The sequence below is a fragment of the Apteryx rowi genome, unplaced genomic scaffold, assembly GCF_003343035.1.
Source record: "Apteryx rowi isolate R43461 unplaced genomic scaffold, aptRow1 scaffold_91, whole genome shotgun sequence".
NCBI lineage: Eukaryota > Metazoa > Chordata > Aves > Apterygiformes > Apterygidae > Apteryx > Apteryx rowi.
The window spans coordinates 692070-711352 of NW_020451216.1; the positions used below are offsets into that span (position 1 = coordinate 692070).

The following is a 19283-nucleotide window of genomic DNA, read 5'->3' on the forward strand; positions in this document are numbered from 1 at the left end:
ACATCCACAGGTACTCCTTCAGCTGGAGAAAAAAAGCAAAACAGAAATCGTCTTTCCTGTTCTCCAGGTCATCCACAAAAACAGTGAAAAGTGGTAGCTTAGAAGAAGCTGAAGTCAAAAAGGCCTCTTTGAAGCCTCAAAACAACATTTCTCTAGACAACACCATACACCATCCAGCACTGAATTCCCATTACAGCAAAAAAGATCTTCCAGAGAAAGCTGAGGTGGTATTATCATCTCTAGCACCATTACGCTTACAGCAGTCCTTTCTTCTGGCACTTGGAAACTGCTCATTCCCATGCTCACTTCCATGGCACCACCAGGACTGGTTTTCCATCAAGTAGTTTCCACATATTTGCTATTGAAGTTTGGCAGGTTTTACTGTTCCAAATACTGGACTAAAGCAGCACCTTAAGTTTGTCTGAACAGTGGCTCAAGAACTTGTATGATAGTATGTACCTTAAGTAAGGTGGTGTAAAAACCTTAAATTTCTAGAGATCTGCTCACATCCTATCAACAACATGCATTAAAAAAAATTCTGAATAGGGATCTCATTGAAAAATATATAGTTCATATTATTTTCAATTTTCTTAGAAGCCGATGGCTCAGAAAAATTAAACAGTTATTAAACATGCACGGTCAAGCACAGCTGTTTAATTTTCATAGCTTACCAGTTTTGGAATTACTTATCTTGATTTCCTTTTTAGTTGTTACCATTTTTTGGACCGAAACAATGAAAGGAAGAGAAGAATGAAAAATGGCTGAGTTCTTATTTCCTGGTGCCAACAACTTCCGTAAGTTCACGTTTGAATCCTTGGCTGCTATTGAAAAGAGAATTGCTGCCAAAAGGACTTGTCGAAGAAATATTGTAGACCAGAGACCTGAAAAGAAATCACGCCCTCAGCTGGACCTAAAAGCTTTCCAGAAGTTGCCTGCTCTCTATGGAAATCCTCCTCCGGAGCTCATTGGGGAACCACTGGAGGATCTTGACCCATACTACAAAGATCGCAAGGTTAGAGCCAACCAAATTGTTTGGGGTTTAATTTGTTTTATTGTGTTGCTAAGAAGTGTTTATGGAAGGATTTATTAAAACAGCATAGGTTACATGTCCTTTGAAAAATTATCATTGCTCTTTTAAGATTATAATAATGCAGGTGCTTGGCACAGCTGAAAGACATGGAGTAATCTTGTAAAAAAAAGCTGAATTTTGAATTATAAGAATTAAATAATATGAATTTCATTTGCATGGTTTATTCAGCACTTGGATCTTGCTTGAGCCTTCCAGATGGGTCTTGCATGGCATACGTCCATGGGACTTGTGCAGAAACACCATTCAGTTGTACGTAGTGCGCTGTTCCCCTGCACAGCTGCTACAGTGCGTCTGCTGTGAACTGCGCTGAGTCTGGAGATCTGCTCGAAACTGCAGAAGCTGATAGCTGAATGTCATCGACAACAAATGCACTGTACAAATACCTGTCTCACACTTGTACAGAAATCTCCGGTGTTGTTTTGATCAAAAGGATATTGTTAGGTCTAACTGTGTTAGGCCATATGCAGCTGAGTGAAAGCTACTGCGTTATAAACTACATCTTGATCACTTTATCCAGTTTGTTTCCCTGTGTTACAAATATTTGGTGATTTAATAATGAAATATTACGCATATATGTATATATATAATTGCAGGGAAGAACCATTTTTTTCCAGACTCATGCCAGCTTTTCCATAAAGTATAACTTATGCCCAAAAAAATCCTTGAAATTTTGGGTGCTACAACCATAAAAGCAATTTCTCTTATTACTTACAAAAAAGTAGGATATAAATAAATAAAATGGATAGAGGAAGAAAAAGAGGTTTTGAGTCAGCTCTACGAGAAATGATAATAATTTTGTAGATTCTCTTAATTATTTTATATGGTTTGAAACCACATTTTCCTTTCTATCTCAATGCTTGTGTTTCACTTACTGATACAATAAATGATCATCTGAGTGTAAACATTATTTAAAAACATTTCCTGAGGAGTCATTAAAACCAACCTACTCCAGCTCCATATTTTAAGTGGAGTACAATTTTTAGTAAAAAACAGAGAAATGGGAAATAAACCATTGGAAATTAAGCTTATTGCTTGAGAAATGATTAATACTTTAACTGATTTCTATAATCTTAGAGCTAGAGGATCACTATCAACATTAGCTTATAATGATAGAGGCTGCAATTCCTCCTTGCACCTCTACATAGTTTAACTCAATGACAGGTTCAACTTATTTAAAGAGAATAGTCATTAGCAAAAGTAGTTCTGTGCACAACTCTTTATAAGGCTTAAGGTTTAAAAAGGAGTTTGATATTGAGATTTTTTTCTATTTCGATAGTTAACAGATATTAACTCTTTCATCAATTTTTGATGAAAGGATTGAAAAGTATTACCAGGAGTCTTCCTTTTTAAATAAATAGTTTAAAGTTAAGTCAATGTCAGGCTCTTGCTCATCATCAATGATAGCACAATATATAATACAAAAATGTGTTTGCTATTCAGCTTCCAGAAAGCTTTACTGAATGTTTCTTTATTTTTTTTTAAGATTTTCATGGTGCTGAACAAACAGAAAACAATCTTCAGATTTACTGCTACACGTGCCTTATGGATCCTGAGCCCTTTCCATCCACTCCGAAGAACAGCAATTAAAATTTTAGTACATTCATATCCTTTTTGTTGGCTTCATTCATTCTTTTTTATTACAAAGACCTATGTAATACTGTCCTGTTGTATTTTAGGGCATTGAATGAATCTAGTTTCTTCCTCACTCCAGATGACTGCTGATTATGAATGAACTTAGAAATTATTATTGTCTTATGCTCTTGTTCTACTTAGAAATAAATAGTTTTGTGAGTAGTGGGGGTAATGAAGACCGATTTTCTACAAATTTGTGTTTTGAGAATGATCTCTGATGTTGACTGTCTGACATCTCAAAAACAGATATCTCATTCTGAAGCCTTTCTCAGTGAGAAAAATAATAAGGTTCCCATCCTCTAACTCATCTTCTGTTTACCCAAAATGTAGGAATTAAATCTCTGCTTTTGCAACAGCTATGTCAGAGTTGAACAACCACTGGGCAATTTCAAGAAAAAAAGGCTGAGACAGGCATACATACAAACACAGAGAGAAAGTGCAATTTAGTGAACTTAGTTTCTTTAGGTAACCTGGTTAAAAAGTATATCTTTGATATATGAAACTGAAAATTTTCAGGGATGCTTTTGTAGGGAGGAAGGATGCCTTTGGAATAAAAAGTGAATAGAGATCCCCCCCCTCACACCTAAATGCACAAGAAGTGACCACGTGCGCGGCGTAAGCTGTGATGACCCTGAGCTGTCTTCGTAGCAGGGTGTGAAGTGTCTCTTGGAGACTTTCCCTGGACAGCAAGATGTATGGCGTTGGTACCTCAGTACTTGTGGTACAGCCCTCACATTTGTGATGATATTTGAAAAAAGCCTACAATTGCAGCCAGGAGGTCTTTTGGGGATGGAGAGGGCAAATGAGGAAAAAGGTAGGTTTCTTTCACATGCACATCGACCTCCCGGATTTCCAAAACTCCTGCGGTGTGACATGAGGAGTGAGATGCAGCTCCAGGGCAAGGCACTTAAGCTTAGGTGTCGATATGTGAGCTAAATACCCACGTCCCCATTAGTCCCATGAAGTCAGAGGGGCCCAGAGAACAGCCAGGCGGCCACTAGAGGTGAATAAACATAAGCATCTAGTGACTTTTAGGAGGCCCACAAGTATCCTGGCAGACCTCCCACCAGCCCCTCAGAAGAGCACAGGTCTCCCCAGTCAGAGTCAATGCTGGACTTCATCTGTGTTGTCTCGGGCAAGTTATTTAACTTTTATGGCATATATATTTATGCAAATATGTGTGTGTGTGTGTGTGTGTATATATATATTTATATATATATACACATACACACACAAACACACAAGCACACATTATATATATATAAACTACATATTATGAATAAATAAATAATATATTAACCTTGGAGTTTAATAAGGAGTACATTATTATTATCACTGTTTATATTCCAGTGGTGATCAAACTGTTACCTGAAAAGTCCCAGTCCAAGCACTGAAAAGTTCACAATTTAACTGAAGATAAAATTCCAGAAATTACCCAGATCATTAAGGGGAAGAGGAGAGGCAGAAAGAAGCGAGAAGAAGTGAAAGACATTTTAGGCCTATGAACTTGCACCAAATTTCTTTGTGCAAGGAAAGCTGAAGTTTTAGGCTATTTGATAGTGGAGTTCAGTTCCCAGCTCCGTTCCACCTTTCCCTGAGGCCTTAAGTAAATCAGACAGTCCATGTTTAACATTCCCCTGCTATAAAATGAAACTAAAAATGCGTCCTTCCCCTGACTCTTTATCGACATTAGTTTACCTAAAAACCTGAGGTGTTAGGGACAATTTTACCAAGTTCACAATGCCCAGAGCAGTGGATGTCCAGCCCATACTGGAGTCAAGCTGTTGAAAATAATGACAGCAGTGTATTGTGATCTAATGTGAACCAAAATTGTTAAATTCCTATGCGTACAGTTCTTACACATGCTGTAAGCCCTAAATCAAATGTTAGCTCTATAACTGATAAAACATCTAGTTACATTTTCTGATTTGATGTCAAATTCTTTGCCTTCACTCCTGTTACATTATTCACTTGGTTTATTATGTGCACTATTATAACTAATTGTGTGTTCATGGCTCTGACTGAGTCATCTAAGGTTTCTCAATCTTCTTCTTGGAACAGGCAAGTTGAGTAAGTATCTCTGGGTATGTATGTATTTCAGTTCTGTAGTTTTAATTAATTAGTTAGCCATCTCTTGCAGTCTTCATCCAAAAGAGTTTAGAGGGGATTTTGTAGAGAATTTGCTTGGGTTAGGACTCCAGCATTTTCTGCTTTGAAGGAAAGGGTTTTTTTTTTTGTCTTTAAATTCAATTGCTCATTACAATAATTTTGGATTTACAGAAGAAAGTGAGCATAGATTAAGTTCCACGAAAGTGCTATTGAACTGGAATATTTGTATCTTACTGTTCCATTTTGTTGTCCCATGTTCTGAAGTTGCTCAGTGGTTATTTGTTCGTTATCAAGGCAAATTTCCCATTGGTGTCAACACTGATTAGGCATATCAAGAGCTGCTGTCTTTTTAAATTCTTTTTAATAGTTTTGAAATGCTTAGTGTTTGCATTAATAAAATGTTCTGTCAGATGCTTCTGGCCTGTAGGATGCTGTTAGAAAGTAAAGCTCTTATCTTCAGCACTGCCAACACTTGCTTTATTGCATCATGGTAAATCCATGCCTTTGGAGTCATATTAAAGCTGGATAATCCCAATTTTGTATTTTTTTAAGTATATTCCAGCTCTTACACTTTGGCAAAAAATGTTAAAATAAGAATCCTGCTAATTGTAACATACAAAGCAAAGGAAAAGATTCCAAAATGCGTAGTTTTAAAAACAGTCCTGCAATTGTTTCTATTTCACAATACGTAACACTGAAACTGTTGGGAATGGCAAACCTACATCCAAACAGGAACAAGACTCTGTATGGTATTAACATACGTATCTCCAGTCGACACTGGGATGCCTCCCTATGTTCCTATGAGAAAACCAGAGTTTATGTGCTGTTGGCATTGAAACTACTGTTCAAATGCATTTCAGCAATAATTTGAGAATACTTCTTTCTAAATGAAAAGGGAAGCACTGCATCCATATAATTTCTTAATGCATTTTCTGACTACCAAATGAATGCCTTTTGAATTCTGTAGGGAGATCTCTGTCTTGTTGAAATGATAAGTGCACTCAGTAAGTCCAGAAGAGCTTTTACTGATAATTTTCCATTAATAAGAATAATTGCCATCTTAAATTGAAAATCCTGTACTCCTGTATTTCTCTGTTTTAAACATTCTGCACAGAAATGCAGGTTGCTTGCCCAAAGTAAATAATACACAGCATATCGCACATTTGCTTGACCACTTGAAGCCAGAGGAAGATAGGAATTTTGATCATTATTTTAACAAGTGTCCAGAAAAATTGTGCTTCTCAAATTACAGGGACTGGCATGAAAGCTTTAGAAAAAAAATGTTAAATGCCAAAAAGCCTGCCACAGATTTGCATGTTAATAGCCATATCCAGATTGTTGTCAGCTGCTGTCTCAAACTACACACTAGTCAGATACTGATGGAATACCCTGAAATCAATAGGAGTCTTCCCATTACTTCTCTGGTTCCTTGCCCCAGACAGTGAATAGTCTGACTGTGTCTCCTATCCTCTTCCATTAATTGCTAATGCTGCTGTTTTTCTTTGGCACTTTTCTCCCTTAGATTCACTTTCACTAGCATTTACACTTTTGAATCATTGATAAAAATATTGGCAAGAGGATTCTGTCTAAATGAATTTACTTTCCTTCGAGATCCATGGAACTGGTTGGATTTCAGTGTTATCATTATGGCGTAAGTGGGGACATATAAAATATAGATTACTTGCACTCATGCTCTGTTTTTCAAGTTTTTATTGCAGTCGTGCAGAGGCAGTCTGCATGTGCACAGCACAAAACAGGTTTGTGGGTCATAACTGCATCTGAAAACTCTGTAGAACATCGAGTCTTCCCTATGTTTTACCGCCCACTATATAACAGCAATATGTTAGTCTCTCAAGACAGGAATAGAGAATCGTGCAGAGCAAGCTGTAGTTAATCTGTTCAATGCCATTGCATGTCACTCAATGGTCCTTTTACGTGAACGGCTGCATTTCAGTCAGTGTGATGTAATAGCAGTACTGTCAAATACAGATATACTGATAGTGTGGATGAAAGTGTAATTTTGAAAATAGAATGATATGTATAGAAACCAGAATACTGGATTAAATTTGGCTTCTTTATGTCCAAAATCATAGTTTGAGCTTCAGTTTGCAGTAATCAGAAAGTTTTTCTGCTAGTTAGAGCCAGCTACAGAAGAGAGATGGAATCAAACTGTCTCAACCAGTGTTTCAGTCTCTGACTGCAATGGATAATTTTGAGTAATTTTACTGTTATCTTTGGTTATATTTTAAGTGCATGGCATTTTAAGATGCTGACACAAATTCAGTTGTGCACAAGCCAAGGACTACCTTATAGGGAAATTCTAACAAGCAAGAAATGGCTTTTTGTTTTCAGGCACTTCAGAAAAGTCCTTGAAAGTTTATTAATGCTTAAAATATACTGAGAAGGATTAGTAGTTAAGAATGACCACTGTAAAATAATTGCCCTGTTTACTCAGTTTAGCAGCTTGACGTGTCATGTCTTGATTTTACAGGTATGTGGGAGCATTTAGTAACTTGGGGAGTGTGTCAGTCCTTCGGACGTTTAGGGTTTTGAGAGCTTTAAAAACTATTTCCATAGTCCCAGGTAAGAAGCCTCATTTGTTGAATAATTTGTGCTAGTTACAACCGATTATTTCTTCCAAACAAAATCTTGGGGTTTTCTTTTTCTTTTTTTTTGTTTCCCTTGTATCTTTACTGATTGCAGACACAGTTGAATTTGTGGACACAAATAGTGCCCAGTCAGAAAAATTAGAAACAATCTTATTCAAACAATCATATTCAATTTATTTTTACTATGTTTTTAAAGATTACAAATTAAGAAACAGTGGGTTGCCCATGTTCTCTTTCTGGTCTTTTTGATCATGTTCATTATTGTTTCTAGTGCTCACAGATTCTTCAAAAGGTATCAGTATTGGAGATTTCATTTGAATTACACATATTCCTCTTTCTGGATAAGTAAAACTAGACTATCTCTGGTTCCTCATCCTTGCATATGTATTACAGGGAATAAAGAAACCTCTCTATCACCTTGAATGTGGCAGGGTCAGTCAAATGAAGAAAAAATATTGTTCTCATGTTAGTTACTCTCTCCTTCAAACTATACAAATGTGATATGTGAAGCTCAGTTTTTCAGTCTGTTTTCCCTTGTATATTATCTCCCTAGGACTCAAGATCATTGTAGGTGCACTCATCCAGTCTGTTAAGAAACTTGCTGATGTGATGATCCTGACCGTTTTCTGCTTGAGTGTCTTTGCCCTCATTGGCCTCCAGCTTTTTAAGGGCAATCTGAGACAAAAGTGCATCAGGAACCATACAAAGCTCGATGATCTTGTTTATTCCAGTAACAAAACATGGGAATCCTTTGAAATGTTTGCTAGTGATACAGGTGATTTTTCTTCTTCCCTCTTTTTCATAGGACACTATACACACATATGCATGCATGTATAAACACCTGTTGCAAATCGCATTGAATATTTGCATGAATTGTTATCTGAGCATGATACTGGTCTTCAGACTGCTATAACAACTTGCAAACATCCAGCAATACTTCCCTTCCCTTCATCATAAGAAATAGCACTCCCAAAGTTTTCAATAATGTCCAGCTCTGCTTCCCAGAATGACATGACAAGAACTGAAACACACATTAGCTCATTATCTGATGTAATTCCCCAAAGTTTGGCTTTTATTCCATGCTGGGGAGTTTTAAACATCTACATTTTGCTGCCCAGTTAAGCACTCTGCAGATTAAAAGAGAGGAATTTGCCTAAAAGTCAGTTAAGTTACTTTTTTCTTCACATCATATATATCTTATATATAGATATACATTTAATATCTTATATATATCTATATCTATATCTATATATCTTTTATATATATGACTTGACTGACGTTGGTGATGAAAGACTAGACCAGAGATCTGAAAACGTACTGAGCCATTCTCAGAGGAATTGCAACTGTAAGATGCAACTCCGAAAGGAAAAGCATGGAAATGAAGGAAAAGCCTCAATACACAGGAAAAAATATACACAAAGTGGACAATGTACATACCCGAACTATGAGGAAAGTTTCATCACTGCAGGAAATCTCCACCAGAGAATTCAGACATAGCAGCAATTATATACGGAGAAAAGTGTTCTACCAGAGAAATACATAAAGAAGACATACGGGATTGCTGTTTGTATGCACTGAATGAGGAAGATTTGTTCATATTTCTTTAATAACCTGATAGATCAGGAAAAAAAAGTCTTTATATAAATGAGATGTGAGGAAATATTTTTTTGAAGAAGCTCTTGAACTTACCAAATAAACCCACATAAGGATCAGGTCACTTACATATACAAAATGTTAGGATAATCATAAGTGGAAGGAAATTTTAAAAGAAACTGGGGCAAAGTCCAGAATACCACACAAAAGAGACAATTGATGTGACAGACTTTGGCTAGAGATAGTGATTTGCTGTGCCAAAGAAACAAAAAACCAAAACCACCTCATTCTTTCCTGTTATTTATTAAATGTAGACCATTGAAGCAGTATTAAGGCAATGACCTGGAGGAAGAAGGGATGAAGAAATTCAAAATCTGTGTTTCTTCACAAGTGCCTCACATATTGCATTGGTAATGACAGCAAAAAAAAAAAAAAAAAAAAAAAGGAAGGTCCAGGCAGGTGTAACATAGGCCAGGTGACAATTCCTACAGGATACACGACTCACACCACTATCAGCCCGGTTCTCTAGCAGAGGATTTTCTTGTCTTTTTTTCACTGCCTACTTTAGACCTGACTTGGTGTGAAGATCCCATAGCCAACCAGGAGAACTAGATGTTAGTATGATTAAGTTCTCCTCTCTCTGACGCTTCCCTGCTCAATCTTCTTAAAAAGCATTTTCTCGGTTTGCAGGAGCAGAGCCAAACAAAGTTTTGGTGGAAAAGAGCCCAGACAGTGACTCCTTCCTTTAGAGTGTATTTACACCATATGGTGTGGCAAGATATTATGCTGGCTCTGCTCTGAACTCTGCTTAGATCTGGGAAGCGCCAGGAAGACACTAGACTAGCCTTGCATCCTGGATAATAAAACTACATTGTAATGGGGTTAACAGCACTGAAGCTATTACTTAGTCTGCTGCTAGCTTGGGCATCAGAGAAACTCATGCGAAGAAAAGGGGAGGACACCAAAAAGGGCACAGTTCCAGCATCTGAATGGACACATCTGTATCTGTTGATGAAACAGGGCTACGACCTGTCATCTGGTTCAGCATGGATATAAACCATGTGGATATAAACCATATGCGGATATAAACCATGGCATGGCATGGTTTATACTCACACAGCCAAATGCTCTTCTTCCTCAAAACAGGGCTTGGTTTGTGCAGCTCATTGGAAACAGAACTGGCCCAAACTACCCCAAACTGTGTCCATACGTTGTCCTGGAGGGAGTTCGTTGCCACAGGCCGAAACTGTGCCAGAGACTGAGCTAACAGTTACTGAACTTGGGATGGTGCTTGGGCCTGTGCCCTCTCATTATCGAATTACTTCACGCAGATATGGCCGAAATGGAAAATATTTTAAAAACGCTCTGTTTTGAGGGCTGCCTAAAGTCTGAAATGTATGCATGCACATACGCATGTGTATAAAAGTAGACAGGACATCTTGGAATATACTCCAGTCACTGGGAGAGCAGGAAATATGTCTTTCTTCCTTTAATGCTCATTTCATATTTGCTGCACAGCAATTTGTATGCATATGTACATACACTTACAGGTCACTGGCTATTTATCACTACTCATATTAAAGGTTAGAAGGTCCATGTTAGAGAGTGCATTGATTTTACCATTCTTTCTTCTTTTTTTTTTTATAGAAAACTTTGCTAAGAAGGAGGGCACCTCAGATATTTTACTATGTGGTCCTGGTGCTGGGTAAGTGCACTTAAGAATATTTCATGTTTTGAAATTGTCTCTGCTTCATTGCTTCTGTGCTTACTCAATTGTAAGAGGTGAATACAACACACAGATTCCACGCTTTCCTCGACAACAGAAACAGAAACAGAAAATCTAGCAAACAGTAAGATAATTTAATGCATGTAGAGAATGAAGCATGAACCTGCAGCTGGCTTATTCAGGTCTAAATTCCTTCAAGCCCCTCCAGAAGATCCTGCCCGAGGTCATGTTGATTGCTGTCTCAGGGGTGCACCCCCAGTTTTGCAAAATGGGCATTATTTAGTCAGGATGTGGCTCAGAGGTGAAAACCAAAGCAGAGAGCCTCACAGCGGGGCTGGACTCTCATTTTCACTTCATTTTCTGTGGACTCTTTTCAGTGAGGAAGTGTTGTTGCCCCGCTGTACCCTGCTCTTGCGCTTACCAAATGCACATCCGACACCACCTTTGCCAGCGCTACCGGCCAACACAGTCACACTTGATACCAGTTGGAGTTGGAAAGAGTGAAGTGTGGGGAAGGAAGCAAGATTAACCTCAGGTTTCCTAACATTGAGAGGGGATTCATCCTAGATGCAATAAAATTTAACTCAAACCTTTCCCTTCCCACCTGATGTAGGAGTGAAATGAAAACACTGAGGGCCTCCAGTATAGCTCGGGACAGACACACTTCTCCCCATGAAGGTTTGTGAATGTTGAACTAGGAGAACAACACACACATTTGGAGGGCGAGTTTGGGTCTGGAGGGAGACTTGGCCACTTTGCAGCGAGGGGCAGGGGGTGAGGACCTGGAGATGAGGGAAGGTCGGTGGCAAGGGGAGGCCTCTCCTCTCCTTCCTCCTCCTCCATCCAGCCTGTCGTCTCCTTTCTGCTGTTGAAAGTTAGGTACTGCTTTTTCTGTCCTCCCACCATCCTTCTTTCTGGTCAAGTACTGCCTGGAGTAGGTGGGGAGTGCAGAAAATTGGCTTGCAGGGTAGTATAATGCATAACTGAACAGTAACCCGGGCTCTCAGGTGAGCTGAAGTTGTTTTTCTCGAAATCTGCATGGTTGAAAGAGCTTTCTATTACTACCTGTAGGACCTGCCCTCCAGAATATGTATGCAAGAAAGTTGGGCCAAATCCTGATTATGGTTTCACCAGTTTTGATACGTTTGGCTGGGCCTTTCTTTCCTTATTCCGGCTGATGACACAGGACTGCTGGGAACGCCTCTATCAGCAGGTACTGGCTCCGTACAGTGCAGAACTGATCCTCCGGGTAGGGCAAGAGCCGAAATGGAAAATGCTTAGAAAGGACCAGAAACCTGAAATAATGGCAATAGCTGCAAGTCATGGAGCCTGCATCCTCCCTTCTCCCTTCCAGCAAGCTGCGGTCTTTGCCGGACTCCTTGAAAAAAAGGATGCCAAAGGGCTTCCCAACACTACCCCTCTTATCCCACTGTCTCAGGGACTTCAGAAAGGGACTGAGATGGTCCTGGGTTGTCCTGCAGAAACACAGCAGTGCCATCTTCCCCAGGAACATAGGCACCCTCGCAGGAGGTATGATTAGAGACTCACAGGCAATTGCATAGGTAGAGGGAGAAAGCGGGTGAAAAAAGTCCAAGGAGGATCTATTTCTATTTAAGCTTCCTCAGGTACTTTTTTCTAATAAGGGAAATGTTTCAGAAAGAATTTCAAACACACTTTGAAAGACTATTTGGTATTTTATCTGGTAATTTTTATCTCTGGGGTGTTGTTCTTGCAGACGCTCAGAGCTTCTGGGAAGGTGTATATAGTCTTCTTTATACTGGTCATCTTTCTGGGCTCATTTTATCTAGTCAACTTGATTCTGGCGGTGGTAACGATGGCGTACGAAGATCAGAACAAGGCCACCATTGCTGAAACTGAGGCAAAAGAAAGGAAATTTCAGGAAGCCATGGAATTATTACAGAAAGAACGTGAGGTAGGTAATTTTGGCCCTTGCAAACATTAACCTGGGTGTGCTGCTAGTAGTCACATAAGAAAAAAAATCAGTCTTTTCTCGTGAGTAGCTGTATACAGTAGTCACTTACAGCAACAGGAGCAAATGATAATTTATTAAAAGTAGTGATTCCTAGAGCAATAGGAGCAATTCCTTGTTCATCTGTATTTTTTTCCTGTGAAGCAATGAATTTTTGTTGTGGATAATGAGCTTTAAAAACGGCTGTTACTGCAAGCAAAGTAGCATTTTAAAATCTGGAAGATGTAAAATTCCATCAGCTAGCAGTTTACAAAAGATGATATAATCTTTTTCTTTTTTTTTTTTTTTACTTTTCTACTACTCCAGCCTTGTAGATTGCTGAGCAGAGAAATAAACAGTAATTCAGCTGATCAGCTGCATTAACATCTGAGCCAAAGCCTATGGTAGTTGGATGAAAAGTCTCTCTAACTTAAATGGCTTAGAGGCTCCTGGAAGGCAATACTGCTGTGTTTTGAAAATACTGCTCTAAATCCAGTATGGGAAGGGAAGTCAGCCACAGTGTAAATACAGTCCTAAGGATACCCAGTGAGAAGACTGAATTTGAACACTGTTTAAGCATTTATTTTGGGGGGAAAAAAAGATATATTCTGCAGCATCATTTTCAAAATGAGTATTTTTATTGTAAGCAAACCTGCCATATGGAAGAATAGGAGCTATAATATGATTATTTTGCCCCTGGCAGGAACAATACATGTGATCACATAGCATACTGCAAATAAGAAATTTTTCAGTGCTCCATATGTCGTGGGGATTCTCTCCTCTTTCTTGTAAAGCCATCGTATATTGGAAGATTGTTAATGGGTGTTGTGAAACCTAAATTGTTAAGAAGAAAAATACAGAGCACACAAATGTTTTCTTTCTGCTTATATTCTAAATACACAACAAGAATTTCATCTATGTTTTTGCTTTAATTTTAGTCACTGGCTGTTAGAGGAATTGATATCATGTCAGTTAGCTCCTTTGAAGTCTCTTCTTTGTCTACTAAAGAAATCAAAGAAAGAAGCAATAGGAAAAAGAGAAATAAGTCCCTGGGGATAGAAGATTATGAAGAAGAACAATTTCCCAAGTCACAGTGCACAGACAGTCAACGAAAGTTGGTAATCTATTGTCTGAATCTGAGATCCTTACAGCTTTGCCAGTTTTAATTCTCAAACAAATTACTTGAAAGCACAAACCAAATCCTATTATAAAGGCTGATCACTCTTAAGCCTTTAAAATAAACAAGCTTTTGGGATGAGGAAGCATTATATGTAAAATTTCATTTGAAAAGGAAATATTGTAGGTGAAGGATAGCAGAAGAGCTATAATAAATGTTAAAATATATTTTCTGTAACACTGAGAAATAGAAAAAAGTGATCTGGTATCATAATTTAACTTATGTGCCATCATTCTTTGTTAAAAAAAATCTTATTTAAAATATAACTACAAGGCTTATCATAGAAATAGCTGTTGCAGCTGGCAGGGCTTTATTATCTACCTTTTAAAATCTAAACAAAATCCTTCCTGCATGATCTAAATTAAATAAGAGTTTTGGACTTGTGGTGGTTGATAGGAAATGTTATGAAACTCAAAAAATTAGTTGCTTTCCAAAATATTTTCTGTGATATTATGCCTTTCTCTCTTTATTCCCTTCCTTGGGCTTTTAGGCTCTCCTTGGCTTGGTGCACGGTCCCAATGTGAATCACGTGAAACGCAGACTTAGCCATGGGAGCGTGTTTAATTTCCAAATACCTGGTTCCAAAGCTGATTTTAGTGACGAGGAGACCCGCAGTGCCGGCGAAAATGAAATCCAGCGTCGGTCGCTGTCGGTCACGCAGATGGGAAGACGCTCCAGCGTGCAAAGCCAAGTGAGCCACGGTTCTCACCCTGCTACCCCGAACTGCCTGCAGAGCAGCGGCAAGTGGACCAACACGGACAATTGCAACGGAGCGATTTCATCGGTGGGAGGAGGGAACGGCAGGGTGCACAGCCTAGATCCAGCTTCTTCTGAAGGGCTGATGCTCCCTCCAGTTATGGAAGTCCCGGGGAAGGGTGATTTGGTAAGGAAAAGATATTATTTTAAATATATGCTTCATATTATGGTTTCTCCATAAGTGCTAGGTTTTTCTTGTCTGACACACTGGTGAATTTTTAACAATTTCATTGAAATGAAAAATACTGATGCAACTGTCTGGGGATAGTCGTCACTTGTCAGATGAATGTGTTTTTTGACACCAGCAGTGATACTGGTCTGAGAGGTTCCCAAAAGCTAGAGTTCATCGCTTTAGCGAACTCTGTTTTTCAGCTGTGCATAACTTTTACTAACATACTTTTGAAAGTTTATAGTGCTGGAATTATAGTGGTCACCAGAGAGCTTTTTTTATCCCATGTCCTGCCAGGGGATCATTTGGGACAGTACCTGTAGTTCCCTTCTCTTTCATAGCATCTTTAGCATCAAGCAGAAGCTTTATCCGTACGTTCTCCATGCAGGTAGAGATGTTTTTCTACCATGGTTATCCCTCAGCTCTCTCCTTTTCTGTTAGTTTCTGCAGTATTTTCTAGGGCTATTTCTCCTCATACACCCAGAATGATTCCCAGGTTTGTGTTTGCCCTGTCGTTATTAGATGCTCATGGGATCAGTTTGCCGCAGCATTATTACTGAAGAGCCGGTCCTTCGTTCTATTGCAGCTATTACACCATGGAAAAAAAGGCACATCTATTTGGCTGCCTGTCATCATTCCTATTAACTTTCATAGTTACCCATCATCGCATCCTACTTCATTTTATTCCTGTGGTATCTTCCTAATCATGTTTACTTCTTTAAGCAGCCAGCTGTAAATGATGAGAACAGCATGGTGCATTTGCCTCCTCATCTGTCAGTGGAGTACTTTAATGAGGCACTTCAAAGACAAAGGGCAGCAAGTGCAGTCAGCATAATTACCAGTGTCTTGGAGGGTAAGTGGCTCCTTATTATGTTTATTGCAATCCTAAGGTAATGTTAGTGTGAAAGACCAAAATGTCAATACATTTCTTAAAGGTTAACAGAGATCTGTAGAGGTGCAGTTAGGAATTTCATCCTTAATTTGTCTCTTTTTTTTTTTAATGCATTATAGTGCAGTCTTTATGTACTTGAACACATCCTGTGCACATCATAAGATCTCATTTTGTAGGACAGACCATGAAGAGGGTAAGAGTGATGGTGGGTGGAAGGAATTTCTCTTGCGTTAAGGTTGCAGGCCTGAGGCTCTGGCTTCTCTTCCCCACTCCGTTACTGGTGATACAACACCGGCAGCAACATATGCATAAAGACTCTAACATTAAAATTAGACAAGCAAAATTAAAGGTAGCAATTCCTGGGTTTTGAGTACTTAGCCTTACTGCTTTTATTCCTTTAGCTTACCTTCTTATGTGAATTTTTGGGGGTTATATCGCTTGACTGACTGATACTTTCTCTGCCTTTAGCAATTGCTTCTAATCACAGCTGCATTAGGACTTTAACTTGTACCTGTGAAGTGTTTACTTTGCTCATCAGTGAAAGATCACTGTAGATCTTTCTGAGAAATTTCTGCCCAAATTGTTCCTCTGTTTTTTGGAGCAAGATTAGGGAGAAATATATTGTTTTTATCCATTATGTGGAGCTCTGTCCCCAGTCCTTGGCACACAAGCATAAGGTCTGGCAGGGCGGTACCTTGGGGCAGGGAAATCCCTTTTCTTCAATTATGTGTCTTGGTCAAATCACAGCTCCAACACATCCAGTGGAGACAGACTTGCTTTGCAGGTCAATTCACCAAAAGTTTGGTTTGTGCTGCACATGTTCAGCTGCGAACTGGGGTTGAAGAGGACTGTGCCCATAGTTGTAGCTGTAAGTGGCTGTGGATTAGCCTGAGAACAAACATTGCAATGGGGAGCAGAGAAATTGTCTTTGCTAGGATCTTTGTGCCAGTTCTGCTGGATTCACATAGTATGAACAAAGAAACCATTTGATCTGGAAGAAGAGAAGACAAGAAGAGAAGACAAGAAGTAAACCTGGAGTGAACCAGGTCAGAGTGATTAGATTTGGATAAACAGCATAGGGTGGAATCACAGATTTGAGTCTGGAGGAGAAGAAATGAAAACTAAAACTGTGAGAGGAAATAAGGACAGGTCTAACTAACAGTAAGGAACTACAGGTCAGATCCTGTTCACCTGATCTTTGCTAAATTTTCAGGTCCCTGAAAATCAGATTATATAATACTAAATACAAGCACATTAGGAATGATCAGTAAGTTCCCATTTGTCAATGAGTTTGCACAGGACTTCAGGAGGTCTTATCAATACTGACTGGTGAATAAAGAAAGGCTATGATTCTTTCAGTGATTTATACCAAACACTTTACCAAAAGGATGTAAATTGCAATGCAAAAAAAGCTTTTATCTCGTGCTTTCATTATAGAAAATGAAGAGATGTTGCTGCTTGCAAGAGCTGGGAAATGATAAGTATGAGTTTTCCCATAGGAGAATCACAGAATCACAGAATCACTGAGGTTGGAAGGGACCTCTGGAGATCATCTAGTCCAACCCCCCTGCTCAAGCAGGGTCACCTAGAGCACATTGCACAGGATTGCATCCAGGCGTGTTTTGAATATCTCCAGAGAAGAAGACTCCACCACCTCTCTGGGCAACCTGTTCCAGTGCTCTGTCACCCTCACAGTGAAAAAGTTTTTCCTCATGTTCAGATGGAAGTGTCTGTGTTTCAGTTTGTGCCCATTGCCTCGCGTCCTGTCGCTCGGCACCACTGAAAAGAGTCTGGTCCCATCCTCTCGACACCCTCCCTTCAGATACTTGTACACGTTGATAAGATCTCCTCTCAGCCTTCTCTTCTCCAAGCTAAACAGGCCCAGCTCTCTCAGCCTTTCCTCATAAGAGAGATGCTCCAGTCCCCTAATCGTCTTTGTAGCCCTTCGCTGGACTTGCTCCAGTAGTGCCACATCCCTCTTGTCCTGGGGAGCCCAGAACTGGACGCAGTACTCCAGATGTGGCCTCACCAGGGCTGAGTAGAGGGGGAGAATCACCTCCCTCCACCTGCTGGCAACACTCTTCCTGATGCAGCCCAGGATACCATTGGCCTTCTTGGCCACAAGGGCACATTGCTGCCTCATGCTTAACTTGGTGTCCACCAGCACTCCCAGGTCCTTCTCCGCAGAGCTGCTTTCCAGCAGGTCAGCTCCCAACCTGTACTGGTGCATGGGGTTATTCCTCCCCAGGTGCAGGACCCTGCACTTGCCTTTGTTGAACTTCAGGAGGTTCCTCTCCGCCCACCTCTCCAGCCTGTCCAGGTCTCTCCGAATGGCAGCACAGCCCTCTGGGGTATCAGCCACTCCTCCCAGTTTGGTATCATCAGCAAACTTGCTGAGGGTGCACTCTGTGCCTTCATCCAGGTCATTGATGAAGAAGTTGAACAAGACTGGACCCAGTACTGACCCCTGGGGGACACTGCTAGCTACAGGCCTCCAACTAGACTCTGCGCCACTGATCACAACCCTCTGAGCTCTGCCATCCAGCCAGTTCTCAATCCACCTCACTGTCCACTCATCTAACCCACACTTCCTGAGCTTGTCTATGAGGATGCTATGGGAGACAGTGTCAAAAGCCTTGCTGAAGTCTAGGTAGACAACATCCACTGCTCTCCCCTCATCTACCCAGCCAGTCATTCCATCATAGAAGGCTATGAACATAGAAGTCACCTAGGGGCACGTTTCAAGTGCAGTGGTTTTGGATTTGTCTCACCTGCATCCTGAATGTCTAAGGCTGCTGTTGACTCTCTAGAGGCCTGTGATAGTCAATGGAGACGCAGAGGCATTGGACGCGATATAGCCGATGGTGCGGTCAGCTGCGTTAGGATCAGACGAATAGTGACTTTGAATCCGTTTCTATTTTGATGATTGAAAATTTCTAGGGAAAGGGGATGATGTTTGGCCCCTGTACCCTAAACATCTGCATTTAGTCAGATGATTCTAGTAAAAGTCTGTACCTGAGACATATAAAGCCTGATCCAACAGCCGTTGATGTTAATCCACGTAGTGAATTTTGAATACGAATTTCTCCGAATTTTACCTTCCCGTTCATCAGCTGATGTAGGGACTGCATGAATGGTAGAAGGTGGAGAGGAGCTTTCGGGCTCTGTGTGAGTTGTGAGGGTGGGGTTTTTTTGTTTTAATCTTCTTTTCTTTCAAGTTTTGATTATTTGATGTTATTATTTCATCACATTGCTCAGTGATAATTATTTAATTATTATTGGGTTTTCTTTTGTTTTTAGAACTTGAAGAATCCCAGTGGAGATGCCCTCCATGCCTGAAAAATTTTGCTTTAAAGTATTTTATTTGGGACTACTGTCCACTTTGGTTGAGAATCAAGAAGAAAGTGGCTGCTTTCATAAAGGATCCTTTTATTGACCTCACCATCACTATCTGCATTGTGATGAACACTTTGTTCATGGCACTGGAGCACAATAACATGTCAGATAATTTTAAATCAATGCTTAATGTAGGCAACTTGGTAAGCAAATTCTCAAATATGT

At 39.8% G+C, this 19283-nt stretch overlaps 1 protein-coding gene across 1 annotated transcript in view; it reads left to right on the forward strand.

Annotated features, from left to right (window-relative positions):
* Nucleotides 1-757: 757 nt before the first annotated feature.
* Nucleotides 758-19283, forward strand: part of LOC112978260 (sodium channel protein type 5 subunit alpha-like) — a 36901-nt gene continuing 18375 nt past the window's right edge. The window contains exons 1-13 of the mRNA XM_026091563.1: nucleotides 758-1012; nucleotides 2574-2692; nucleotides 4685-4792; nucleotides 6354-6482; nucleotides 7323-7414; nucleotides 7994-8215; nucleotides 10681-10738; nucleotides 11831-11972; nucleotides 12495-12692; nucleotides 13667-13846; nucleotides 14396-14788; nucleotides 15554-15683; nucleotides 19023-19261. Of these exons, the coding sequence (XP_025947348.1) occupies nucleotides 758-1012; nucleotides 2574-2692; nucleotides 4685-4792; nucleotides 6354-6482; nucleotides 7323-7414; nucleotides 7994-8215; nucleotides 10681-10738; nucleotides 11831-11972; nucleotides 12495-12692; nucleotides 13667-13846; nucleotides 14396-14788; nucleotides 15554-15683; nucleotides 19023-19261 (2265 nt within the window). The remainder of the gene's footprint in view (nucleotides 1013-2573; nucleotides 2693-4684; nucleotides 4793-6353; nucleotides 6483-7322; nucleotides 7415-7993; nucleotides 8216-10680; nucleotides 10739-11830; nucleotides 11973-12494; nucleotides 12693-13666; nucleotides 13847-14395; nucleotides 14789-15553; nucleotides 15684-19022; nucleotides 19262-19283) is intronic.